Source organism: Pyrus communis, chromosome 12 (assembly GCF_963583255.1).
Source record: "Pyrus communis chromosome 12, drPyrComm1.1, whole genome shotgun sequence".
Taxonomy (NCBI): Eukaryota; Viridiplantae; Streptophyta; class Magnoliopsida; order Rosales; family Rosaceae; genus Pyrus; species Pyrus communis.
In genome coordinates, this window is record NC_084814.1 from 21,093,655 (window position 1) to 21,121,613 (window position 27,959).

General features: G+C 36.1%; 1 protein-coding gene across 1 annotated transcript; it reads left to right on the top strand.

The window, feature by feature from the left end:
* Positions 1-4,133: 4,133 nt before the first annotated feature.
* On the top strand, positions 4,134-27,351 carry LOC137709929 (callose synthase 10-like). Its single transcript, XM_068448910.1, has 51 exons — positions 4,134-4,593; positions 4,982-5,079; positions 5,209-5,372; positions 5,904-6,015; positions 6,226-6,336; positions 6,466-6,591; positions 6,731-6,820; positions 7,650-7,747; positions 7,851-7,968; positions 8,430-8,558; positions 9,507-9,583; positions 9,667-9,745; positions 10,646-10,738; positions 10,921-11,023; positions 11,171-11,294; positions 11,381-11,567; positions 11,671-11,723; positions 12,679-12,739; positions 13,219-13,300; positions 15,312-15,361; positions 15,658-15,744; positions 16,001-16,083; positions 16,534-16,561; positions 17,125-17,222; positions 17,349-17,430; positions 17,528-17,688; positions 17,800-17,920; positions 18,242-18,339; positions 18,436-18,526; positions 18,639-18,799; positions 18,890-18,999; positions 19,503-19,637; positions 19,781-19,849; positions 19,945-20,116; positions 20,647-20,764; positions 21,099-21,218; positions 21,531-21,646; positions 21,744-21,827; positions 21,957-22,069; positions 22,707-22,759; positions 22,842-23,018; positions 23,107-23,154; positions 23,279-23,437; positions 24,064-24,177; positions 24,282-24,370; positions 24,513-24,671; positions 24,771-24,873; positions 25,599-25,718; positions 26,363-26,413; positions 26,512-26,694; positions 26,787-27,351. The coding sequence occupies exons 1-51, from the start codon at positions 4,386-4,388 to the stop codon at positions 27,021-27,023; spliced, it is 5,703 nt and encodes a 1,900-aa protein (XP_068305011.1). The 5' UTR covers positions 4,134-4,385; the 3' UTR covers positions 27,024-27,351.
* Positions 27,352-27,959: the final 608 nt, after the last annotated feature.

The following is a 27,959-nucleotide window of genomic DNA, read 5'->3' on the forward strand; positions in this document are numbered from 1 at the left end:
CATTTTTAGATAATATTTTTTAGTTTCTAAAGTAAAAATGTTTTCTGTAATAAGCGTTAGTTATGCAATTTTTATAAGAAGCATTTTAAATTCTTTTTCTAGTATTCGTTTGCATTTTTACTAAAGATTGGTTCTAAATTTTTTTTTTATTAAAAATGGTTTCAATAATTTTAAAAATATTTCTAAATGAATTAGTATGACGAAAAAATATTAGCTACCCACGTAAACAAAATTGAAAGAAAAAATGGGTGGCCTTCAGAGGATCCTATGACCAACTAAAGATTCAATAAACTGAAACTTAATTTGCAAAGTAGCTACATACATGTCCTCATTTGGTTTGTGGATTGATCCCAGTGCTGCCTACCTAAGAAATTAGGCACGTCATCACCAGCCTCCAACACGTGGGGGACGTGCCTCCTGGGGATGGTCAAGTTTATTGGCGGGTCGTGACATTCATCTTCGGGGTGCCCACTGGTAAATTATGAATGGGGCTGTAATGTTAGAGTTTGGCATGACGGATGGCTTCCTTCTCTCCCTCTCGGGCACCCTATTCCTCAAGGTAATGTGCAGGTGTCTAGGAACTTGTGTGTCGGCTCTCTAATATGTGGGCTTTCTAGGACTTGGGATATTGACTTTCTTAAGCCTCTTATTTCTCACTATGAGTGTTAGGCGATTTATGATACATGTATTGGTAATCTATTGTGTCAGGATAGACTGGTGTGGCCGCACATGCGGAATAGGGTCTATACCGTGAGATCAGGCTATTATTTGGTGCATTCTCATGCGGTGCCAGTAGTGAGTAGGGTTACATCTTCTTCGTATGTGATTCCTTCTAAAGTTTGGCAAGTTATTTGGAAGGTGAGGACACCCCCGAAAATCCGTTGCTTTCTACGGAGAGCGTTGACTTGAGCTTTGGCTACAATGGATGCCCTATTTCGGCGTAGATGTTCCCCTACTCCTCTCTGTCCTATATGTAATGCTGAAGATGAATCTGTTGAGCATATGTTATTTTTGTGCTTGTGGGTTGCTACTATCTGGTTTGGTGGGTCCCTAAATTACATGGTGGATAGAGCTGGCTTCTCCACGTTGGCGAACTGGTTTTCTTCTCTTTTTTGTTCAACTATGGGATCTTGTTGGTTTTTTTGAAAGGCTCGGTGTAATCATCTCTGTCACAAGATGGCTATCATCTCACAACAGTCATTATGTCTATCTCCTCATCGGCTGCAGCTTTCTTGGAGGCTTCTAGTAAACCTGTGGGGATCTCTCTGCCTCGGCAGGCTTCCCCCTTGGGTTTGGTTCGTTGGTCTCCGTCTTGCCCCATGTTTACCAAGCTAAATGTTGATGTCAGCTGGGATGTTATTACGTCATATTGCTGTGCGGGGATTGTTGCCAGATGCGTTGAGGGAAGGTTTGTAGTGGCGAGGAAGCTGATGATTTCTGCTCCGTGTGTTGCTGTGGCTGAGGCTCTTGCCATTTTGTTTGGGTGTGAGTTTGCATGTTCTTTGGGCTTGCACATAATTATTGTTGAATCCGACTCAAAAAAGGATATATCTGCTTTGGTTAATGATTTATCCTCTGGCAGCTAGGAGGCTTATCCTACGTTGACTAGAATCTTAAGGCTTCAAGATACCTTTCAAATGTGCCGCTGGTCTTGGGTTCTGAGATCGGCCAATATATAGCGATGGACCGTTTGGCATCGAGAAGTAACACAGAGATATGCGATTCTATTTGGGTTAACCATCCCTCATCTTCATTGGTGCATATTTTGATCAAGGATGGGCTCCCGTGTCCTCCGTAATTGTTTTTTGGTAGTGTTGGGGGTGACGCTTTGCACTTGGTGCCGCATCTTTAGCCTTTGTTCCCCTCTTCACTGCTTTCTGTTTGTTTTCTTTGGTTGTTGCCTCCTGGTAGGCCTCCCTGTGTTTTTGGCTTCGGCCCTGGTTATGAATATTTCCAGTTTCCAAAAAAATAAAAATAATAAGAAAAGGAAATTAGGCACGTCATCTCTTTCACCTCTCATCCTAACCATTGACATGGAGTTTCAGTTGAAGTTTAGGTTTTTTAAATCCAATTATAGTTGAACTCCAATTAACTACTAAGGAAGACTAAGGAAAATTTAGTTGAACTCAAATTTTACTCCCCTTATTTAACGGAAGACTAAGGAAAGTTTAGGATTGAATGCGAATTACAAATGGAGGCACACCTATCAACTTTTTTTTATTTTTTATCATGAGGGTACGTTAAAGATATTGTATAATTATGGAAATTGTGCAAACAAATTTGGCCTTTGTAAATTGAAGTCCAATGCAAATTTGGCCTTTGTAAATTGAAGTCCAATGCTCGACAAAGGGATATGACTGTTATTACAAGCGATATTATCACTTTGCAATAGAATAAAAGTGAGGGGAAGAATTTAAATTCAAGGCACATGGGTTGAAGAGAAAAATAATCAACCACTTGCAATTTTTTTTACAATGCATTAATTTTTAATACGAATGAGAAAAAATACTTTCACCCCATAGTAGTAGTGGCAAAAATACGCATTCTATAGGGGGAAATTTGTCCTCATAAAATTATGTGAGAATGAATTATCACCTCGCAAGTGTTCGTGTAATTGCTCAAATTGAGGAGATTTAGCAATGATCATAATAATTTTCACGAGACGATAGTAAAATTAACCCTATTCTAAACCAATAATTGAGTTATTCTTGTCACTCTTGTCATTTCATTTGGACTCGAACCTTATGACTAAAAGTACGCTATCACCTCATACAGGAACAGAGTTGTGTGGAAAGAAAAATTAGCGTGTCACTAACGCATGTAACTCTTCATCTTAAAAAATTTAATAAGAGAATGATAAGATCTAATTCCCTCAATAGCTTTTTTATTTTTATTTTTTCTTTTATCAATTCTCTCAAGAGCTTCTTGAAACTGCTTTAAAATAAATGAAAGTGGTTTTAGAAAAAAGGTTTTTAGGCTCCAAAAGTACTTAAAATTAGGGGTGGTTTGACATGGGATCGAAAATGAAATCCCAAATCTCAAATTGAAAATTTTCGGGATGAGGAATTGAACACTAATCCCGAATTGAAATTTCGATATTCTCAATTTTCGGAATTCCCGAAATGTTTTCGGTATTTCTGTATTCCAATTCAATTTTAACTGAATCTAAAAACTGATTAAGAAGATGATGGCACCATATTAGCTAAAGCCTGTTCAGTGACATACTCGAAGCATTTCTAACCTCATTATAGTCGTATCGATCAAACAGAACTAAGGTTAACTCAAAGATTGCAACACTTGCAAAGGCAAAACAGTCCAAGACCACTTTCTTCCTCTGCTTCCTTGGTTTAAAACAAATTTGATAAATCCTTTACTCCCTTCGAACAACCCCAATATGTTCATAACATCATTACCAAAACTATCGAAGTATAAACACATAATTTTTTTTTTTGAAATAAGGACAATAATTATCATACTTAACCAAAATAAATGTATATACATTTTTGGTTTGGTTTGGTTTGGGATCTCGAACTATTGAACATGTAATCCCGATTCTTGTACCAAAAGGTTTGGAATCGGTTCGGTATAGATCCCAAAAATTTCGGTATTATCGGTTCGGAAAATTTTCAGTATGGGATAGGGATCTTTTTGGTTTGGTTTGGAATTTTGGGAAAAAATTTCTAGCCCTACTTAAAATGCATCTTGCAAGAAACACCGAGTACGTGCTTCTTGTATGAAGTAATAAAGTGCCATTTCAAGTCCCATTTGCATTTTTACTTAGAATTTATTCAAAAAATAATTTTACAAAAAATACTTTCAACCATTATGAAAACATTTTCAAACAAGGCTTAATCCTCATTTGTCAACTATTGGTACTACTTTTTCTTTATATTTACACATCTTCAAGCAATTTGTTTATTTCTCATCTTATTTATTTATTTTATTGAATTTATTTTCTTCTTGTTAAAATTTTGTATCTTATTTGGGCGCGACTATAAATCCCATCTAGTAAACACGCTGTCCACCTGTTCGATAACTCGCGGAAAAAAAGCTCGACTTTCCGTTACGCGCTTCGCAGACGCTTTCGTGCCTTAGCGGTTTAAATCTCAGAGGGCATTTAGGTAATTTAAAAGTCCATCTTCCCCATCTCCCCTTTTCTCTCTTCGCACTTTCCCTCGCATCACCTTTCCTTCCTCGTTAAACCTTTCAAGCAACCAGATCCAAACCCCCCTTCCCCGTTTCAAAAATCGTCAACCCATCCGACTCGACTCAGTCTCCCCGAGTCGGACCGCTCAACTCGGACCTAGTCAACATCTAGAGAGCGCGCAGCCGATTTGCATTGATATCTGCAAGCTCCAATTCCATTTGAGCCGGGCTCGCATGCCATGGCTAGGGTTTACGACAATTGGAAGCGGCTGGTGCGGGCCACGCTAAAGCGGGAGCAGCTCAGGAGCTCCGGCCAGGGCCATGAGAGGGTTCCTAGTGGAATCGCCGGCGCCGTCCCGCCGTCGCTCGGGAAGACCACCAATATCGATGCGATCTTACAAGCTGCCGACGCTATTCAAGCTGAGGACCCCAACGTCTCCAGAATTTGTAAGCCTCTTTCTCTTATTTTCTTGAACATTTTAAATTAATGCTGATTTTTTCAGTGCTCAATTCGATATTTGGTGCCGTTGTAATTGTTACTATTTCTGTATGTGCGTATAATTTCGTTTATGATTTAGTTTTAAGCGAGCTAAGTTTAGCTAATCATGGTATCGAACTTAGTATTTGCGTATAAAGATTGGAATTCAACAATATGCTGCTGGTTTTAGTAGCATTTGCTTTGATGTGAAGATGTTTCCAATGTGCTATCGAATCGAAGTGGTTTACGGACTATCTTTTGTTTCCGAGCTCGAATATATGGTCTGGTGGTGTTATGATCCTTGTATTTTGTTGGAGTATTTATGTAGTCACGAGAGTTGTATTGTTTGGATGTTAGTGTGTGAGCAGGCATATAGTATGGCGCAAAATCTGGATCCGAAAAGTGATGGCAGAGGCGTTCTTCAGTTTAAGACTGGATTGATGTCTGTAATCAAGGTATCACTTAAGCTATAATCGTGACTGGTAATTTTTTGAACGGCTGATATTAGTGTAAGTCTGCTGTATTTTCTTTTCATTTCTTACGGTTAAAATTCTAAGATATGAGTATTTGAAATTTTCTTTCAGCAAAAACTTGCAAAAAAAGATGGGGGTCAAATAGATCGGAATCGTGATATTGAGCACCTCTGGGATTTTTACCAGCGATACAAGCGACGACATAGAGTCGATGATATCCAGAAACAGGAACAAAGATGGCGTGAATCTGGAACTTTTAGTGCTGACTTTGGCGAGTATGGCCTCCATTTTTTGCTTTAGTTGGATACGTTTTTTTTTTTTTTAACTGAAAAAATTGTTGGGTTTTCTGTCCAAATTTTTGCGTGTTTGTGTTCTACATTAATAAGCTGCAGCATTCTTACGGAGAATAGAATACGCATATTGAAACTCATGAATGTAAACCACTTTGGGCGTTATGTGCTGGAATGCATAACAGAACTAGGTTTCTGCTCCATGTGTCAAAGCTGTAATTTAATAAGTTCATAATTATTAATAAGGGGGAAAATGAGATTATTTTTTCTTTTCATAACATATCAGTTCTTAAGGGAAATTCCTGCAAAATAGTTTATATTCTGTGAGTGGATATACTGCTGCGTTATGGCATGAAGTTTTGTTTGTTATTTTTCTTTTAAATCCAAAGAATTGGTTTTCTTTTCCACTTCTTCAAACATATTGAAAATGGATAGATCTTTCCCTTCCTCCTTTATGGTATGATTTGTTTAAATATGTTGTTTGTTTATTCTTTTTTGTCTCGTATTGGAGCTCAGTTATTTAGAAATGAAAAAGACAATTGCTACCTTGAGAGCTTTAGTTGAGGTGATGGAGGCACTTAACAAAGATGCCGATCCTAATGGAGTTGGAAGACTTATTACAGAGGAGGTATTTGTCATTTCATTTTCTTGTTCTTGCCTCTTAATTCCTTTGCATTTAGCAAATTTCACCTTATATTGACTTATTTGTGTTGGTTTGGGTGATCAACGATAATGATGAAAAAACAAGGCATTATTTACAAATTTCTGTTGCCAATTATTTTCGGCATTGTTGTTTTTGCTTCAATATACGTGATTTTTTTAATCTGTGGGTTTCCAGTTGCGAAAAGTTAAAAACACCGGTGCAACATTATCTGGGGAGCTTACAGCCTACAACATTGTCCCTCTAGAAGCACCATCATTGACCAATGCAATTGGAGTTTTCCCAGAAGTAAGTTTGACCTGAATTATCTATGTCTTGCCATCTGCCTTCATGCCCTTCAAGAGTTCCATTACATTCACCGTATTTTTTCTCTCATATCATTGAAGTTACCCCTGAAATGTTTGGTTGTCTCACCAGGTTAGAGGTGCAATATCTGCACTTAGGTATACCGAGGAATTCCCCAGACTTCCTGCTGATTTTGAGATATCTGGACAACGAGCTGCGGACATGTTTGATCTTCTGGAATGTGTGTTTGGTTTTCAGGTTTGGGTTTTCTTATATTTTCCCTAAGCTTAATTTTATATGTGGTATGGTATCTTCCTAAAATATGCATATGTTTTCAATTACAATTGCTGTTCTTATGCATCCCCTATGTGATAACTATTCTAGTTAAATTTTTCAGAAAGACAATGTAAGGAACCAGAGAGAGAATGTTGTTCTAACAATTGCAAATGCACAATCTCGGCTTGGTATACCCGGTTTGGCTGATCCAGTGAGTGTTTCGGATGGTCTAACTCTTTATCCTTCTTGTTCTCATGTGGATGAACTTGTCATCAATTATTATACCTATTACATTCCTATTTGCTTATCTAAATTTTCATGTGAATTCATTTCTGCATTTAAGGCCTTACTAGCCTCCTCTATATGGCTTGTGAAGCAGATAGTTCCAAAAATTAAATTTGAAGCATCGTCAGTTTCTGAAGTATGTGATCCTATATCCTAGGTATTTTATATGCTTGTCTATATTTATAAAATTTAAGTTGTGATTTCAAGAAATTTTAAAATATAAGATTTGAAAGATATATTTACATGAGAAACTTATGTCACCTCATGTGGTTGATATTTTTTTTTGTTAATTGAAACAACCTGTTTGTAAGCGGGGCTAAGACTGTATACACCTGATCCTACCTAGACTAAGATCACCCAATGGCGGGAGCCTTGTATGCTACCCTGCTTTTTATTTGAGTCTATGGTTTCTTCTTTGCAACTTGGAGAGCTCAGGTTTGAAGTAGGAAAGAGCCTCACTATGATGGGGTAAGACTGTGTTCACCTGATCCTCTCTAGACTCTGCAATGGTAGGGTCTTGTGTGTTTTACTGTTTTGGACTTCCCTTTTTACTTGAGTCACTAATGCTCACATTCGTCTTATAAGATGTATGTCATTTTGAGATTCATTTTCCTTTAGAGGTGTAATAATTAAATTGCTTATAATTGCTTCTTGGCATGGTCATGTTTCGTTTTATGTTGTATGAGACCTGTGGGCATGGAAATAGTCTTCTAGATGTGATGTTTATTGATATATTTATATCTTGGTGTGTACAGAAAATAGACGAGAAAGCAATAAATGAGGTATTTCTGAAAGTTCTGGATAATTATATAAAATGGTGCAGATACCTGCGGATACGCCTTGCATGGAATAGGTAGTCTCAACTCTAATGCTTTCTTTAATACTTAATTCTTATTTTAACAGCCCTTTAAAAATTTCTTATGTACACTGCTAATTGCATATGTATTCTTTCACAGTTTACAAGCAATTGATCGGGACAGGAAACTTTTTCTGGTTTCCTTGTACTTTCTGATATGGGGTGAAGCTGCAAATGTCCGCTTTCTTCCTGAATGTATTTGCTACATATTTCACCATGTAAGCCTCAAAGCATTGTGCAGTTTGCAGATCACTCTTCTCAGTTTATCTAGATAACCTTCACTTATTTGTTTATTTATTTTAAAAAATTGTTGGTTTTTTATTACTTTTAAATGTTTTAGTTGTGTTATGGAGATTGAGTTGTGCAAACTTTTAATCTTGGTTTCTATACTGTACGACTGTTTGATATCCGTGAACATAAATTTCATCGCACTTCTCACATTCTTCGAATCTGTCTGCTACTTAAAAAAATAGAATTTTAATCTTTCTCTTTTGTGTATGAATTGCATGAAAATTTTAAATAAATATTTTGGATGCCGTTTCTCCAGTATTGTAAATTGTTTGTGTTTATTTGGTGATGCTAGGAGTCTTTGCATATAAAACATAGCATAAATTGTTTGATTGTTTATTTTATATATATTATTACAAATGACTGGTGACATCATCTTACTATTCTACAGATGGCTAAAGAGTTAGATGCAATATTAGATCATGGAGAAGCTAATCCCGCTGCCAGCTGCAGAACAGAGTCTGGATCTGTGTCCTTCCTTGATCAAATCATTTTGCCAATATATGAAACATTGGCTGCGGTCAGTGGACCTCTATTTCAGATTTGTTTGTTGTATTTTTTAAGTATCTCACTTTGTTTTGTTCTTGATTTTGGAATTGGATTTGTTGTTATCTCAATCATGGTATGGATGTTATTGGAAATTTTTGTAAAGATTGTCGGATTTAAATACTCTAGAATTGCATTAATTAATTAATAATAATATGGTGAAGCAGGTTATACATCAAAACATTATAGCTCTAAAACCCTTTTCACTAATTATAAACTAAAACTACTTTTGCCAACTTTATCAGATGGCTTCTCAATAACTTTCAAAAGTTTGTGTATTATTTTTTATTTTCAATCTAGATCGCACTTCTTTCAATGGCATGCCAATAGCTTACTGAGTTTACTTTATTTGTTTGAATTAAGAGTGCAATGCTGCAGATAATTGTATTCTCCTTAGGAGAAAGTCTCATCAGATTCTTTTACTTAATAGCCTCAAGTTGACTAGTGTTGTAGATGATAAAAGTTATGGCTTCTAAAAAAATCGACATAACCGATTTATCCAAAAAATTTAACGGAAAAGAGGTAGAAACAAGAATAGCAATTGTTACTTTAGGTTCTTGTAGAAGCCCTTTAGGTGACAATTCTCTTTGTTCGTTTCCATGGCCCTTTATTATCTAAAATTGGTGATAATGTTTTATGAATGTATGGAGTCTGTTTATGTGGTACATCTAGTTCTGAGATGTTGAAACTTTGCATGCGTGAATTAAATTGTTAGTTCTCTAGTGTGTTGCATCTGATGGGGGATTGGGGTATTACATTTCTTTGCTGGTATGGAGATGGTAGTTTCATAGCTGGCTTTACTGATATGGTGGTTTCTTCCTGATGATGCTTCTTGAAAAGTTTCTAGGGTCATATTGTGCCTGATACATTCTCCATTTAGTCTTGCCAATAACTTCTGCTTTGTTTTATTTTTCGCATGCAGGAAGCTGCCAGAAACAATAATGGGAAAGCTGCACATTCAGCATGGAGGAATTATGATGACTTTAATGAATACTTTTGGTTTGTTTGTTTGCCGTTTCTATTTCAGATGAATGATATGATTCTTCTTTTTGGCAATGTGACATTTCCTATTCAATCTGTAGGTCACCTGCTTGTTTTGGATTGAGCTGGCCTATGAGGAGGGATTCACCATTTTTGTTGAAACCTAAAAAGGGAAAAAGGGTTAGTTATATCTCTACCTTGTGGCCAAATTTATTCATGCTTTTGATGGGAAAAAGGGTTATATCTATAGTTTTCTGCTCCTTATTGGGGTTGCGGTGTTTGGGCTGGTCTGCTAGACCACCCTTTCGGTTTACCTTTTCTTTCTTCGAATAAAATTGTCTCCTTATAAAAAATAAGTTGATTCATGCTTTTGTATATTCGATCCTTCTGAAGGTATTAAACTTAAACTTGACACTACATATTTTCATTTGGCACCTTTCTGCTAAAAAATCTCAATGAGTAAGAGTTGTTTAAAACTCTGAAGGTGTCCATATTTACCCTCCTAATCTCATCATATACGGATGTTCCACATTCAGTTGTCTCAAACTTACAAGTTGTATATTATTTTTTTCAAATTTAACAACTAGAATTGTATATTATTTTTTTCAAATTTAACAACTAGAATTGTATAGCTGTATGTTCACTCTATTCTTATTTGCAACTGTTCTTTCTACCTTTCTTCTTCAATTATTTATTTTTAAGCACTGCCGATTTGATTAAGCATGATGTAACTGGTTTGCTTAAGCATGATGAAATTATGGTGCATGAATTTTTTCTGGAAGTCTTGGTCAGTTGGTCCAAAATTTTCAATTGATTGTTGACATGTCGAATCTCTTTGGTGATTAACATATGTATTTCAGATTGACTGGGTAGTAAATTCTGATCAATTACATATGTTGGTGAAGTAATAATTAAGGTGTTAACAATTTACTAGTATGTAAAAAGATAATACTGGGGTGTAATTTTCTGTTTTGGTCTCACTTATTATTGCTTGTAAGTTGTATCATATAGGTGGAAAAACATCCTTTCGCTTAAACCATTTGTTTTCTCCTCCCTTTGATTATTGCTTTGGATTGGCAGACCGGAAAAAGCACTTTCGTTGAGCATCGGACCTTTTTTCACCTGTATCGAAGTTTCCATCGCCTGTGGATCTTTTTAGCTTTGATGTTCCAGGTTAAGTTTGCATTTCCACATGTGGTTTCTGAGATAGTTCGGCTTAAATGCCTACATTTTATTTATTTATATAATTTGTGTTTTCTACATTTTATTTATTTATATAATTTGCATTTCCACTTAATTGGATAAGGCCTTGTTGTTGTTGTTGTTGTATATAATTTGTATTTTCTATTGTGAAGGCTTTGGCAATTATAGCCTTTAATAAAGGACGCATCAATTTGGATACTATTAAGACAGTCCTTAGCATTGGGCCAACTTTTGCCATCATGAACTTCATAGAGAGTAAGTTTTATTTATTTATTTATTTTTGCGTATTCCAAATAATATGCAGATTGATCCTTGCAAATAAGTCTAAAAAACTTATTCCATTTTTGCTATTTTTTTTTTTTTTTCCTGTTTTGTTCGTTGGCTGATGTCCTATACGTGTAGGTTTTTTGGATGTGGTGCTCATGTTTGGAGCTTACACCACAGCCAGAGGCATGGCTATCTCTAGACTTGTGATTAGATTTTTCTGGTTTGGCTTGAGCTCTGTTGCTGTGACATATATCTACCTGTGAGTCTTCTTTCCTTTAGACAGTTACCCAAACAACATTTTTACCTGATATCTGTTTAATACATTTACAATTTATAAATTTGCAGGAAAGTTCTGCAGGAAAGAAATGACAGAAACTCCGATTCATTTTACTTTCGGATATATATTCTTGTATTGGGTGTTTATGCAGCTTTGCGCTTGGGCCTTGCGCTATTGCTTAAGTTTCCAGGATGTCATAAAATTTCTGAGATGTCTGATCAATCCTTCTTCCAATTTTTTAAGTGGATTTATCAGGCAGGTCCTATTTTTCTTGGTTTGAAATGATGACCAAATAATTTTAAATTGCTATGGCCAAAATGGTGATGACTTTATTTTTTGCTTTTATTTGCATTTTCAGGAGCGTTACTTTGTTGGACGTGGTCTTTATGAGAAGATGAGCGATTATTGCAGGTGTGTGGACAAATGGAACGTTGTATTTTTTACCATCTGTTCAGTTTTGAGCCTCATTTCTTTTGTTGTCATGATTAACAATGTGATCCTGTTAATCAGAATCTGATGTAGTTGAGTTGAGCCGACACTAATTATTTTGGGATACAGTCTCAAGTGACCCTTGAAACTTGGGAAAAAAAAGGGCTCATTCAATGAACACAAATTCTATTCAGAATCTGATGTAGTTGAGTTGAGCTGACACTAATTATTTTGGAATACAGTCTCAAGTGACCCTTGGAACTTGGAAAAAAAAAAAAAAGGCTCATTCAATGAACACAAATTCTTTAGATAAAGGCTTAGTAGAGTATACTTTAATATTTTTTTGTTCTTGCCTTATCCTTTTTTTGTTCACATTACAAATAGACTAGTATGTGTTAAATGGAACTTGTTGATTATTTGTTATCCGATTGGACTTAGTATGATTGAGTTGTCCAGATTATTTTAGGTTTAGATATGCTTTTGCTTTTCAGATGATATATCAGATATTCTGGCATATTGATAGAATCTCTGTCGCTAGGCTACTCTTGTCATCACTCAAGGGAGACTAACCTCTTTAACTTTTTATATGTAAGTTATGGTGTCATTCCCCGTCATGTTCTGAGAGTCTACTGATATATTTGTAGCAACCCTAAGCTATTTTGAGTTCGTTAGAGTTATTGTGTTCTTTTTCACTTTATCATTGTCTCTTGGTATTTGGAGTTCTCAAGTTTGTACAGATCTTTGTGATGAAGATTTCTGTCGGTACTCCGGCCAGTATAATTTGACAGCCTGGTTCAATTTAATTTTCTTGTTTGTCTATATCTGCCTGTCAAAATGAGTGTTGACCTCCATGCTGGTTGATTACCTTTTATTTCTTCAAGAGACCACATATGTAAAAGAGCCTTGTATGTTGTGTAAAAAAATTCTATTTTTGCAGATATGTGCTCTTTTGGTTGGTGATTTTCATCTGCAAGTTCACCTTTACCTACTTTCTACAGGCAAGGCTACTCTTACTCATCCTTGAGTTTTACCGATCAATGATTATAATTTTCAGTTGATCAACAAGTCTAGCGTTTGGTTATAGAATTATGTGAGAATTTAGTCAATACAAGCTGTAGGTTTGGTTGAATTGGAAATTGTTTTTTTTTTTATTTATTTATTTATTTTTTATAATTTTTTTTATAATTTTTATGGAGAGGGGGAATGGAATTGTAGTGGTGGGATAGAATTAAATTTTTAATCTCTCTTTGGGCATCTTGGTTCAAATATTTAAAGATATTCATTTCCAAGTGTAGTTCTCCTAGTTTGGGATGAGTTTGAGTTGAATGTAATATATGATTTTGCTTTATAGTGTAACATGAACTTTAGGACGTATTGTTGTCTTCTATTTTTTTATATATCGAGTCAGTGTATCGTGTGAAGATAACAAGTTTACATGCCAATCATTTCATTTACTGAGTCTTCATTTATACTGCAGATTAAACCTCTTGTTGAACCCACAAAAATTATTGTGAACCTTCCATCTCTGCAATACGCATGGCATGATTTGATGTCAAAGAGTGAGTTTACATTATTTTACTCTGTGTTCTTGTTTATGCTCATTGCTCACTAATACTTAGTTGCTTGAATCAGCAGTCAATCCAAAGCATATTTTATGTTTTCTAGTAGAAAGGGACAAAAAACTCAGATATTGCTGTCTTTTGGCCCCATAAATTTAGTGAACTGCAATAATTGGTCTAACATTAAATGGGATAACATGATGTCGAGAAGCTACTTCTACATTCAGGATGACTACTTTATCAACATCCTCTGATTCACATTAAAATCATGTTGAACCGCCTTTCTCACTGTTCCTCTTTTTGCACATGGCCCACAAAGCACTACATCTTCCCTAGTGGTCTCCAACAATCGTCTCATGGAAGGTCCTTGTTATGTCTTGAAGCTCTTGGTATTTCAAGACATTGCACTTTAAAACTTGACGTGTTAGTGCTTGGCATCTTTATATTTGTGTCATTCCTACAAATTTAAAAAAACGTAAGCAAACTGAATAAAGCTTTACTCGCTACATGGCTTTGGGAGAAAGGAATCAAATTCTTTCTGGCACAAGGTGATAAGGAGCAAGTACGAGATGGAGGCTAATGGGTGGGACACAAACCCTTCGCTGCGTGGTTGAGTAGTTGTCCTTGGTTAGATATTTCATCTGGTCTTTCTTCTTTCCTAGAGCGTTGCAACTTTGAGGTGGGCATCGGGGGAGGGTGAGGTTTTGGGAGGATGGTTGGTCGGAGGGTGGACCATTGAAAGAGCAGTATCCTAGATTATTTTGTTATCGAGAAAGCACGACCAGAGCATTTCAAGTTTTGTGGATTCTTCTCTTCAGCCATTGAGTTGGAATTTCGATTTCAGAAGAAATTTGAATGAGCTGGAGTTAGCAGAGGTGGCTAGGTTATTAGAGGAGGAAGATGTTTGTTCAATTCAATCAAGAACGGATAATGAAGGTGGAAGCTAAACGGGTCAGGATCGTTCACTTGCAATTTCTATAGCTCCTCCTTGTGCAACAATGGAACTGTGCAACATTTTCCACCTTTCCAAAGGTCAAAGTTCTTGTGTGGTTAGTGGCTATTGGGAAGGTCAACACATGCGATCAAGTTCAAAAGCAAAGGCCTTTTATATGCATTTCTCCACTGTGGTGCAGTTTGTGTAAATCTGAGGAGAGTGTTAATCATGTTTTTCTCCATTGTTCTTACTCGATACAGCCGTGGTAGAAATTGTTCAAGGAAGTTAGACCTAGTTGGGTGATTTCAAGGGGATGTTTCGAGCTTCTAAGCACCAAGTTTGAGCCTTTAGGAAAGGGGAAGAAAGCTAAAGCTTTGTGGGTCTGTTTGGTGTTGGCAGTTTTTTGGAACATTTGGTTGGAGCGTAATAGAAGAATTTTTGAAGATTATAAGGGAGTGGGGTAGAGATAGATACTGGGCAGCCCTCTGGGCATCAGTTTCGAATGAGTTCAGGGATTATACTCTTTCTCATATAGTGATGCATGTGTTAGCAGCCGTAAAATGGATATCAGTCAGTTTAGTTACTAGTGAAGTAGTCCTACTTGAAAGGTCTTAGCTAATTTTTCTAGTTGGCAGATTTCTTATCCAGTTGTTGTAATTTCTTCTATTGGTGTAATAATATTCTACCATTTCTTCTAGGGAAAAAAAAAAAAAATTTAAAAATGTACCGTTTGGGTGGATATCTTTGTACTAATTGTCTCTCTCTCTTCATTCTTTGCGAATTATCTGATTATACGTTTAAGGCTGTATTGTATCATGATACGTTTGTAGTGATATGGCGTCTCTTATATAAAACTGAATATCATGTTGATTCTCAATAGCCATTATGTCTTAAATCATTAAATTTGTGTAAATTTGTAAGCTTAAGTGTAACTTTTTTCATTTTATATGAACATACTTTTTTCTTTTTTTGGAAAAAATTAACGATTCCACGGTTCTTGACGTTTCTTTAGTGGATTGATTTTTCTTAGAATAGAATGCTGCTACATGTTATTGATCTATACCTGTGTTGTTGCAGACAACCATAACGCATTGACTGTAGCTTGCCTATGGGCTCCTGTTGTGGGTGTGAGTATCTTCTTTCTTTAGCTTCAGAGTTCTTCTAAACGAGAGGATTAACTTTATTTCATGGAGATGTATTGTGTTAGACAATGTTGAGTTCGGTTAAGTATGACCTTGGGAATGTTTTAAAATAGCGTTAAGAATCTGTTGTGCCTCAAGTGAGGTCCTCACTTTCATGTCTTTCTCAGATCAAGGGCTTTCTCCCTTGTTACCTTTTGAATTGAAACAGCTTGTTGTGGCTTAGAATGTGCATGTTGCATCCACTTAGGATGCTCTGTTCTAATGTATGTTCTATGGTCCAGATCTATCTAATGGATTTTTACATATGGTACACCCTCCTGTCAGCCATAATTGGTGGTGTGATCGGTGCAAGAGCTCGGTTGGGCGAGGTATTATCTACTCTGAATAGCTGCAATTTCTCTCTCTACCACATATGTGTAATTCCTGTTCTTTGTTTGTATTGTTCATTATTAAACATATTGTTACTTTGAGTTTATAGTTGTTATGGAAAACTGTTTGAAAATGTAGGATAACATACGTCATTCTATCATCTCATCTGGTCTCATGTTTTCTGTTTTCCTTACACTTGTTTCATCATGGAATTCATCACAATTTCTTACAGGGTTAGTTGTTTGTTTGTGGCAGATACGTTCGATTGAAATGGTGCATAAACGCTTTGAGAGTTTTCCAGAAGCTTTTGACAAGAATCTTGTCTCACAAAATAAAAGGTGGTTATTTTTTAATTTTCGTATACTTCTGAATTTTTTGGTCTGAGGCGTACAGGTCTAGTGAAACGGCAACCTTAAAAACTAAACAGATTGCGTGGTATATTGATATGGCCTTGCTGATATTATGGTATAATAAGATGCTTGATTGTCTAGTATACTAATACGGTGGTGCTGTCCACACTCACACCTTTTTACTGCCCACCCACCCCCTGGTAGTTTCTGTCCTTTGATCCTCTTCAATTCATTTCGATCCGACGACCAAAACTTGACAGGTGTGTGTGGAAGGTAAAAAGGGGTGTGTGGATAGCACTACCCTACTAATATGTGACTTGATAGCCATTGATGAAACTGGATCTTGGTCAGTGTCATTTTCAAATGGTTTGTAATCGAAATTACGTTTTCCTTTGTCATTTTTTTGTTAATAACTGGCATCTCAATTCACCTTTTCAGGTTGCCGTTTAACACTCAGTCATCCCAGGTGATTTTCTTTAAGTTGATTTCTTTCCCTTACTGAAGTTTTTGAGGAAGGCATCACATACCCTTCAGTTATTTTATTAGGTCATTCATATTTCATGTTAGCACAAAGCAATGCTGCAAGTTTTTGCTTTATGAAAGTAATCTAGGATGTCTAGAGTTATTTTGAGTTACATATTAGTTTTTAGGCTTCACTGTAAGTCTCTATTTGTGCAAGATAGTGGGACACAAGTTGAAAGCATCTATGCATGTTAATTGCTCACTCCATCGAATAGGATATGCCAGCTGCATCTGGGACACTTCATTTTGTTCTTGGATTGTTGGATGGATCTAACATGACACTATCTAGCTTCCATCCTGTTAAAATCCATTTGCAGTGAAATTACTTGACTACTTCCGAAAATGTGTGTATCTTAAAATTCATTGTCCTCTTGTGATTTGCTTTATTTTTTGTGGTTATTTTGCAAGTTTGACTTTGCATTTTTCTCTGTTCTTGTTACTGCTACCACTTTTGTTTTCTTCCTGCTATGAAATTTTTGTCACTGAGGTTTGAGTTTGTTCATTCAGGATTCTCAAGATCCAAACAAGATGTATGCAGCCACCTTTTCCCCATTTTGGAATGAGATAATCAAAAGCTTGCGAGAGGAGGATTTTATTAGTAATAGGTAATATGATGAGGCTTGCTACTTGCCAATGAAAAGAAAAATCTCAATTGCTATGCTTCTACTACTCCAGTGTTTTTTTGTCCTATGGTTCGAATGCCTTGAACCTTCATTTTTTTTATCCTACAGGGAGATGGATTTGCTATGTATACCTAGCAACACAGGAAGTCTAAAATTAGTTCAATGGCCCTTGTTTCTTCTGAGTAGTAAGGTACGACCTTTTGATTTTATTTGGAAAATAGATTTAGCCAGTAGAAGTTAGTAGTATAAAATCTCTTTCTTTCTTTATTTATTTTTATATTTTACAGATTTTACTGGCAATTGATTTGGCTTTGGACTGCAAAGATACACAGGCAGATCTTTGGAATAGAATCTGTAGGGATGAGTACATGGCATATGCAGTTCAGGAAGTCTACTACAGTATTGAAAAGATATTATATTCTCTGGTTGATGGTGAAGGGAAACTTTGGTATGAATTCTCTTATGTTTACAATGTTATTCTTCTTTTTCAAATGTGTCAGATTGTTATATATCATGATTGTCATGTTGTTGTGTTGCTGTGCAACCTTCTTTATGGTAGGGTTGAAAGGATCTACCGCGAGATCAACAACAGTATTATGGAGGGTTCTCTCGTCATAACTTTAACCCTTAAGAAGCTTCCGCAAGTGTTACAGAAACTTACAGCTTTAACTGGGCTGCTGGTATATTCTTTGACCATTTGCGTAAGGTTTCATGTTGTTTAAATTAATAGTTTAGAACTCTTATTCTAGTGCTTGTCATTGTAAATTTGTCGTCACTCGTTGTATACGGTTGCTTTATGTAAAGTCCTGGTTCCATTTGTTTTTCTCTTACACCTGGCTACTACAGAACATGTAGCTACAGTTTATATATAATTTAATTCTTTTTATGGTTTATACACAGCTTGTTGAATATTTTTAGGTTTATTATTAGATATCATGTCATTTTATCCTTGTAATATGGTTTTGTAATGTCTTATTGTTCACATGGATGGCTTATGTCAGATACGCAATGAAACTGATGTACTTGCAAAAGGTGCTGCTAAATCTGTATGTGATCTGTATGAGGTTGTTACTCATGATCTTTTGTCATCTGATTTGAGGTATGTGAATTGTTTCTCTTTAATTTTACACAGTATTTTTTTATTTTCTTGTGATGTTTATAATTATCTTTTCTTTTCTCTCCCTTCACACTCCAGGGAGCAGCTTGACACTTGGAGCCTTTTAGCAAAAGCAAGAAATGAAAGGCGCCTGTTTTCCAGGATAAAGTGGCCCAATGATCCAGAAACTGTAAGCATCATCGAATAGAAGACAAAAAGGGAAAAATCCATGCCTTTTATATTATGTCTTCAAAATTTCAGGGGTTTTAATTATGTATAAATTTTTGGGTATGTTGCCGCAGAAAGAGCTGGTTAAGCGGTTACACCTTCTTGTCACTGTAAAGGATTCTGCAGCAAATATTCCAAAAAATCTTGAAGCAAGGAGAAGATTAGAGTTTTTTACAAATTCATTGTTTATGGACATGCCTTCAGCAAAGCCAGTTAGTGAAATGGTTCCTTTCTGGTAAACGATTTTCTTCATGTGAGCTGAAATTTCATTACCTGTCAGTTTTATTTATTTTATTTTGAAATTCTGTTGTTTGTTTGAGAACAGTGTCTTCACCCCGTACTACAGTGAGACGGTACTTTATAGTTCCTCCGAACTGCGAGTTGAAAATGAGGATGGAATATCAATTCTTTTTTATCTTCAGAAAATTTTTCCAGGTATGTTATCCTGCATTTATGTTTATATTCACAAGAACATAATCGTTATCCACATTAATATTCTGGCTTTATGTCATGTGATTGAGTTAGGTACAAGTGCAGATAATATATTAGATATAGTAAGCTTATACATATGCGGCCCAGTTCTGTACGACCTGTATATGAGCTGATAGGAGCCAAATTCTAGAATTCTTGTGCTTGGATTAATTAAATCTAAACAGATTGCGAGCATGAACACTGCTTCTTCTACAAGGGCATTTTATCTTGGGTGGCCTAGTTATTATCCAGCTGAAGATGGACATGACTTTGACCTTTAGTCACTTGGCAACCTCTAAATGAATTAAACCTTGAACAAATATGTGACTGTTTGTTTCAGCTTAACTTGCTTCTTTGAGATGGATCCCTGTTCTCCATGACTGTAGTTTATGCCTGCTCATTGATTTATTAGTTGGTTTCTCTGTTTATTTTACATTAAACGGCTAGGAATTTGTCTTTCATTTTAGATGAGTGGGACAACTTTTTGGAACGGATTGGTCGGGGTGAGTCTACTGGGGATGCTGAGCTGCAAGAAAATTCAAGTGATTCTTTGGAGCTTCGGTTTTGGGTATCTTATCGCGGGCAGACGTTAGCCAGGACAGGTTAGTTTCACTTGCTATCATACCTGGCATTTGTTTCAAAAACTTAACGTCTCTGGTAGTTCATTTACATTTATAATCATATTTCAGTTAGGTCGGTTTACTATTTGACTTGTACCTAATGATTTAATGTTCTTGAATTGCAGTGCGTGGTATGATGTATTATAGAAGGGCTTTAATGCTACAGAGTTTTCTGGAAAGAAGATCACTTGGAGGTATTTGCTTGTGGGAATTTGAATTGCTTTCAAGTTTCTTTGGGTGAGCTCTTGAACTATGTGTGTAACTTAAACGTTTCTTCCTGCACTGTTAGTTGACGATTATCCTCAAAATGATGTCTTCACAAGTCAAGGCTACGAGTTGTCACGTGAATCACGAGCACAAGCAGATTTGAAATTTACTTACGTGGTGTCATGCCAAATTTATGGGCAACAAAAGCAGAGGAAGGCACCAGAGGCTGCTGATATATCCCTTTTGTTGCAGAGGTATGATCTTTTAATGTACATCACTCAACTTTTGAATTATGTTGACCCTTTCTTATGCGTTTGTAAACAATGAGATTCTTTATTTTCTTATTAGTAATTCTGCGTTTAAGACAAGGCCCTTTTATTCCTTAATGTGGACAGTAGACTAGTACCACCTGTAATGGTAAGTTAGGTCTGTGTCAAGTATATAAACCTTCCTATTGGGTTCATGTCTTGTTCAAAATACTCTCACCCAGATGATCGAGTGTGATTGTAAAGCATCACTTCTTGTTGAGATGAGCTTAAATTGCACAGTTAATGATACCTCCTAGCCATCTGTAGCCTAGGTTGTATGCTTGCTGTTCTGTTCCAATCATATATCAGATTTCTGCATACAGTTTCTTCAACTCTTTTGAGGATGCCAAGTTATATATTTACAGTAAGATAAACTTAGTTTTCCTGATCCTAACTTTTTTTGAAACTGGATGGTGGTGTAGGTATTTTATTTTTTACGTTTATGATACTATTTTCAATTCATATTTGGTTACTAGGAATGAGGCCCTTCGGGTTGCATATATACATGTGGAGGAGAGTGGTGCAATTGAAGGAAAGACCACAAAGGAATTTTATTCAAAGCTTGTAAAAGCCGATATACATGGAAAGGATCAGGTACTCTGAAGTTTTGTTTCCTGTCTTTTTCTTCCATCAAGTTTAAGGTCTTCTGTAGTAGACTCTAGAATAAATTTTCTTTGGTATCATTTTGACCTTTTTGTCATCCTATATGACTAATGACATATTGAAGCATCCCATCTGAAAACTCAAATTATTTGGTTGAGAGGGTCGACAGTTATAAGTTGACTATATTAGGTGAATGGTACAGTCTGGGAATAATGCTTAATATCGTCACTGTAACTTCTATGCACTGCTAATTCATCTCTTAAGTGTACCTATTAATCTCATTATGAGCTTTTGTGTGTTTTTCTTGTCTAATATGAATTTACAGGAAATATACTCCATTAAACTACCTGGTGATCCAAAGCTGGGTGAAGGGAAGCCTGAAAATCAAAACCATGCCATAATCTTCACTCGCGGGGAAGCTGTTCAGACTATTGACATGAACCAGGTGACTAGTCTATCATCGGGTGTTTGTTTGTGCCTGAGTGCATTTCTGCTTGGTTTGTGATCTTCATTTTTTTTTCAAACTCTCATTGGCTCCCTATATGGCTGTTTAACTTATTGGATTGTTACTTTATTTGTAAATATTGAATTTATGCACCCTAAAAATGCCATCTCTTTCTCTCTCTCTCTCTCTCTTTAAATTTTTTTTATCACATGTATTTTGACACAAGGCTAATTTTACATGAGATTCGGAACTTTGCCACAATTGAGGATGATATAACAGCTGATATATATTTGCTCTTATTCTGTTCTTTAGGACAACTACCTTGAAGAGGCAATGAAAATGAGAAATCTTCTTGAGGAATTTCACAGAAATCATGGTCTTCGACATCCAACTATTCTTGGTGTGAGAGAGCATGTATTTACTGGAAGGTTTGGCCAGCTTTTTTTTTCCAGATTTTATTTGTTTGTCAACCTTTTATTATCGCCAGCATAACTGATTACATGCGTGTTATAATTATCCATGCAGTGTTTCATCTTTAGCATGGTTCATGTCCAATCAAGAGACTAGCTTTGTGACTTTAGCCCAACGAATTTTAGCATATCCTCTCAAGTGAGTATTCTGTAACTTGACCCTGCTTGTACCTAACATTTTGAATATATGGTTAGAAATGTTGTGTTTGTCTTCCCCTAATTACTATTTTCTGGCATGGGTTTGAGTTTTGTTTTCTCTAATATGTAGAGTTCGCATGCACTATGGACACCCAGATGTGTTTGACCGAATTTTCCACACTACCCGAGGTGGGATTAGTAAATCGTCACGTGTTATCAATATAAGTGAAGATATTTTTGGAGGTAAGCATATAAGATGCTGGTGATTTGTTTCTTATATCCCCCCGGCCCCCCGCGCCTCTCCACTTTTCCTAAATGGCTTTGAAATCAGAATATCTGTCTTTCTGTATCAAAACATGTTATTCAGGAAAAGAATATTTGATTAGACTAAATTAGCAAACATAGTAAAACAGAGGAGTTAAATTGGCCAAAGTGAGTACAACACGGATCATTTTGACATTTAAGCATAAATTAAGACAGGAAGTGAGGAATTCCTTAATTTTTCATGGTTGTACATAAAAGACAATAATCTAAATTTGTGTTGATGTACCTTGGGTGTTATTTTTCTAACATAGACGGTGGAAACAAGTTTTCCCTTGTGAGTTTTTCCAAGTTTATTTCTTTTTTTACTATATTTATACTGTGAAGTGTAAAGGCTGTCTGCATTTTAATGCAGCTTAGTTGATAACCTTAATAATTTGACGGTTCACTGAAGAAAGTAGTTCCAAATGAATTTTTAATTTTAATTTTAATTTTTGTTGGAGTTCCAAATTATGAGTTTTAATCTTTTTCTTTTGGATACTTCTATATATCTTTTGGGTTTATAACTTACTATGCTTCCTCTTGTGTCTTATCAACTTATTTAAAACAAACTCTGCAGGGTTCAACTCCACACTGAGGCAGGGTAACATTACACACCACGAATACATTCAGGTTCCATACTTAAGCAAATGTTGTTGTCCATTTAAGTGAAGAATACCTTTCTGGTGTCTTGATAGTGTGCTTCTTTGTGTAGGTTGGAAAAGGAAGGGACGTTGGGTTAAACCAGATTGCATTGTTTGAAGGGAAAGTAGCAGGTGGAAATGGGGAGCAAGTACTCAGTAGAGATGTGTACAGGATTGGGCAACTTTTTGATTTTTTCAGAATGTTCTCTTTCTTTTACACCACCGTTGGTTTCTACGTGTGTACAATGGTATTTTGCTTTGGACTCCTGCATAGTCCTATTTTGTTATTTTTGTTCTTCATATTTGTTTCATGATAAAAATTGGTTTGTAATGCAGATGACTGTCCTTGTAGTATACATATTCTTATACGGAAGGGCCTATCTGGTAAGTGGTAACTTAATCCATAATGGAGAAAATATAATTTTGCAAGTGGACGGGCAAATTTAGGTGAACCAGCTCAGTTTTTATAAATGCATTGTAAAGGATACCTTTTTGTTTAATATTATAGGCGTTCTCCGGACTTGATCGTGCCATTGCGAGGCAAGCAAAATTGTCGGGTAACGTAGCATTGGATGCTGTTCTCAATACACAATTTTTGGTCCAGATTGGAATTTTTACCGCAGTTCCAATGATTATGGGTTTTATACTTGAGTTGGGATTGCTGAAGGTTAGTCTATTTAATTCTCATCAGTGTATGTCCATATATAATATCCCTATCTGATGACTGATGGTGATGCAGAATAACTTCTAGGACATTTTAATGTTTTTCCCTATATGATTTAGTTTGCTGTTTGTAACAAGGTTAAGATTACTTTATTATTTCTAGTAGATTTAGGATATAAGGGATTCCATAAGAGAACGCGAATTAGGGTTCAAGATGCAAGAAATAGAAGTTTAGAATTAGAACACAGAAGAAATAGACAGACAAGGAGTGATCTAGAACAGGAGGAGATTTGGGTTTAGAAGGAGGCAAGAGATAAGCAAGGGGAGATAATTTCATTTATCAAACAAATCTGCCTGTATTGAATTACGGACCACCTATTTATAATAACCTAATCCTACAACAAACAAGAAAGAATCTTAAATCTTGATATGGAAATATCTTGCGTTTAAAATTCTATGAGGCATTAGGATGAACAATTTTTTCAATGCTCTAGAGAATGTTAAAATAAGACTGGAAAAGAAACATTGTTTTCTTTATATGCCAATGAAGCATTGTTTTCTTAATATGGAAATATGCGGTTAAAATTCTAGTGTTTCAGCTTTTGCAATTAAAAACCTTTTGTGTTACAGGCGGTTTTCAGTTTTATCACAATGCAGCTTCAGTTATGTTCTGTGTTCTTCACGTTCTCATTGGGCACTAAAACTCACTATTTTGGGCGCACCATTCTCCATGGAGGCGCAAAAGTATGAATTTGGTTTATCCTTTTCTTAAAAGTTCTGTTTTTGTCTATCCTTGTCTTTTTGTATGGAATTAATGGATTATATTTGTATTTTCATTTCACCAAAAGTACCGAGCAACTGGTAGAGGCTTTGTTGTCAAGCACATAAAGTTTGCTGAGAATTACAGGCTCTACTCAAGGAGTCATTTTGTCAAAGCGTGAGTGATATTTTCCAGTTATATTATTTCATTTCTGTTTTGTACAATTTTTGGATGAGGGGTTGTTCTTATATTCGTGCAGTTCTTTAAACTTTTTTTTTTCTTTTGTCAAGCTCTTATAAATCATGTCTTAATTTTTCAGGTTTGAAGTGGCTCTACTTCTCATAGTTTACATTGCATATGGTTACGTAGATGGTGGTGCTGTTTCTTACATTTTGCTAACTCTCAGCAGTTGGTTCCTTGTCATCTCCTGGTTGTTTGCTCCCTATATCTTTAATCCGTCTGGTTTTGAGTGGCAAAAGTATGTTTATTTTTGGTTGACTTTCTATTTGTATGATACATATATGTGCAGCTGTTATTCTTTTGTAACATCTGAGATGTTCTCTTACTAATTAAACAGGACAGTGGAGGATTTTGATGATTGGACCGGTTGGCTTCTTTACAGAGGTGGGGTAGGAGTTAAGGGAGAGCATAGTTGGGAATCCTGGTGGGATGAGGAACAGGTTTGTAACTGTAATAATATTAGAATTTCAACAAAAGTGGTGTTTCTGTTTTCTAAATTTTTTAATTGGTTTATTAATATTAAAATATCTGTTGTTACCTGTTATCGTGTACATAAGTTTTCATGTTGCGGTTATCTGTATAGGTTGAATTAAAGTCCTATTATTTTGGACTCAGGCTTTTGTATGTTAATTCTTTAATCTAGCTTTGTTTAGGATTGTGGGTCGCTTGGCTGTAGATCTGTGTTGGTATACTTGAGGTTATCTCTGTTGTAAACACATTGTCATGTTTTTTTTATCTACAAATCTCAAGGAAACCGCACCCGGCTGTGGAGCTAAATTTTGTGTGGCTTTTTGTTTCTATTTCTTTTTGCCTTTAGACTGGTGTCAAGGGGAGGGGCACTAGCATAGAGCTAGCCATATTTCGACATTAAGTATTTCTTCACTGATGAGTAGCAAGAATATCTGTTTTGCAGCATTGCCTCTGCCTTAAATCTTCTTTTGGTTTTCCAATCTAGGAATATTGTTTTTCAATTTTCTAACCTAGGAATATTTTTTTCAGCCACAATTAATGTTTATCATTGTTTGTTTGTTTTAATGATGCATTTTTTTTTTTTTGGTGAAGAATGGTCATCTCGTTTGTTTTTGTTGTGTTCAGGATTGTTTTTTTCATTTTTGCCCTTGTTTTATTTATTTCATGTGTTTAAGTTGATTTTATGCTTATGCAGATGCATATTCAAACGCTGAGAGGTCGTATATTGGAAACAATTTTGAGCTTGAGATTCTTCATGTTTCAATATGGCGTTGTCTACAAACTCCATATCACTGCAAAGGACACATCACTTGCGGTACACTTCATACTCTCTCTTTTATATATTTTTCAACTTTCAAACGAATCATACATGAGTGCAAAGTCAACAAAAGTATTTCCTCGTACCGTGCATCTTGCCAACCGAATCTTGCCTCTAGGAAATCCTAGGGGAAATTTGCGTTCATTAGGTTGTGGACTTGCGCTTAGATCATTTTTTGTTAAATTGTGGGACGATTATTGCTGTGGGTTGTGCTTTCCTCGTATATATGCCTTGCACTCCCACAATTTGAAAAGATAAATAAAAAGAGGAAAAGAAGTATAGGAGAATTCTGTCTGGTAGATTGGGTGTGCTCTGCAGATGGGTGTTATTATCATGGCACAGAAGCTACTTGTTGTGAATTTGAGCATGTTGTGATTTCATGTAGAATTCTGTTGTGATTTCGTAATAACGAGATTAGTATAGAATTTTGTTGCGGTTTCATTTTGATTTGCCCTTGAGAAAGATGATTACGACTCTGCTAGTTCGAACTGATACTACAGTGCATAGTTGAATGTGTGCATACAGCTTTAGCTTATGATGTTTAGTTTGCCTTTTTGTGATTTTGTATTGGACATGTTCTTTTGATTGTTAGCGTTGTTCGCTCTTTATTTTGACAGTTCTCTCTTTTGGTTTTGATCCAGATTTACGGATTCTCTTGGGTTGTATTGGTGACCATTGTCCTGATTTTCAAGGTTTGTGCCAAGAAAGTTATCATCGCCCCTTTTGAGTATGCTCGATAAATTTTAATTAAATTCTTACTCTACGTGACTGAATTTATCTTGCATTCCAGGTTTTCAGTTACAGTCCCAAAAAGTCGGCCAACTTCCAGCTAGTGATGAGATTTGCACAGGGTGTGGCGTCCTTAGGACTTGTTGCGGTTATTGCTCTTCTTGTAATATTTACTGAACTCTCAATAACTGACCTGTTCGCAAGCCTGCTCGCAATCATTCCTACCGGATGGGCAATATTATGCGTAAGTTAGACTTTACATCATTGCACGTGTTAATCTATAAACCCGATCATTTTGCAAAGTTATTTAAGCTGTTTCAATTGTGCGTAAAACAGCTAGCGGTCACTTGGAAGAGGATCGTGAGGAGTCTAGGTTTATGGGACTCGGTGAGGGAGTTTGCCAGGATGTATGATGCCGGTATGGGGATGTTCATTTTCGCTCCTATAGCATTCTTGTCCTGGTTCCCCTTCATCTCCACCTTCCAGTCTCGACTTCTCTTTAACCAAGCATTTAGCCGTGGGTTGGAAATATCACTCATCCTCGCCGGAAACAAAGCCAACGTTGACGTCTAATCTGACTCTCTCCTGAAAAGTTTTGGCTACCGCAAGTGTTTGACATCGCTTGTATGATATTGTACTTTTTGTGTGCGTGGGGCAAGGGTAGAACGGTTGTTTCTGTAGATAGATGGTTGTAAAAAATTTAGCTGTGATTGAGAATTGTTATGCTTAATTCGTTGACGGGTGAGGGTGACGGTTTTACGTTTATATCTCTGCTTATTGAATTGCTGCCCCATTTTGGTAAAATGACAAGATAGCCCTTGCGACGTTTTTGTGCCATTTCCCCATTTTTTCGTTAATTCCCAATATAATTAAGGGATTGCCATTCGGTATAATCCTTGGTCATCACTTTTTTAGAGGGATTTGTCAATTTTTTTTCTTTTGAACTTTAATTTTAACCGATTGTTGTTTCAAGAGGATAATTGACTCAAATTAAAATTCAGCAGGAAATTGACCAAATATTGGCCGTTTCTTACAAGTTCGGTAAGGTAGGGGTGAAATTGGCAAATAAATAACTCCACTTCTTTATTTTACTTGGGGAGGGAAGACTCAAACTCGGGACCTCGAGGGAAAAGATTGTTACTTGGGGAGGTACGACTCGAATTTGGGACCTCGAGGGGAAAGAATATACGCTCCTCAATACTTTGTTTCATCCGCTGAGACTTACGTAGTAAGACCTTGAATTTTTATGGCGCTGAAATGAGCGGCTGGAACCATCAACTCGATTAGAACTACAAATTATAAAATCATGCAAATTTCCGGAAATCGGAGAATGCAACCATTCATCCAAACATCCAAAATACTATGATGAAAAGAAAAATAATGTCACACAAGTTTGAGATGTGATCCTTCCAATCCTAAGACCGCATGACAAAACTACTTTGTATCAAATTCATCTGGAATTTGAAGCTCCAATGAATCCATGAGACTTGCAAGAAAACCCATCATTCA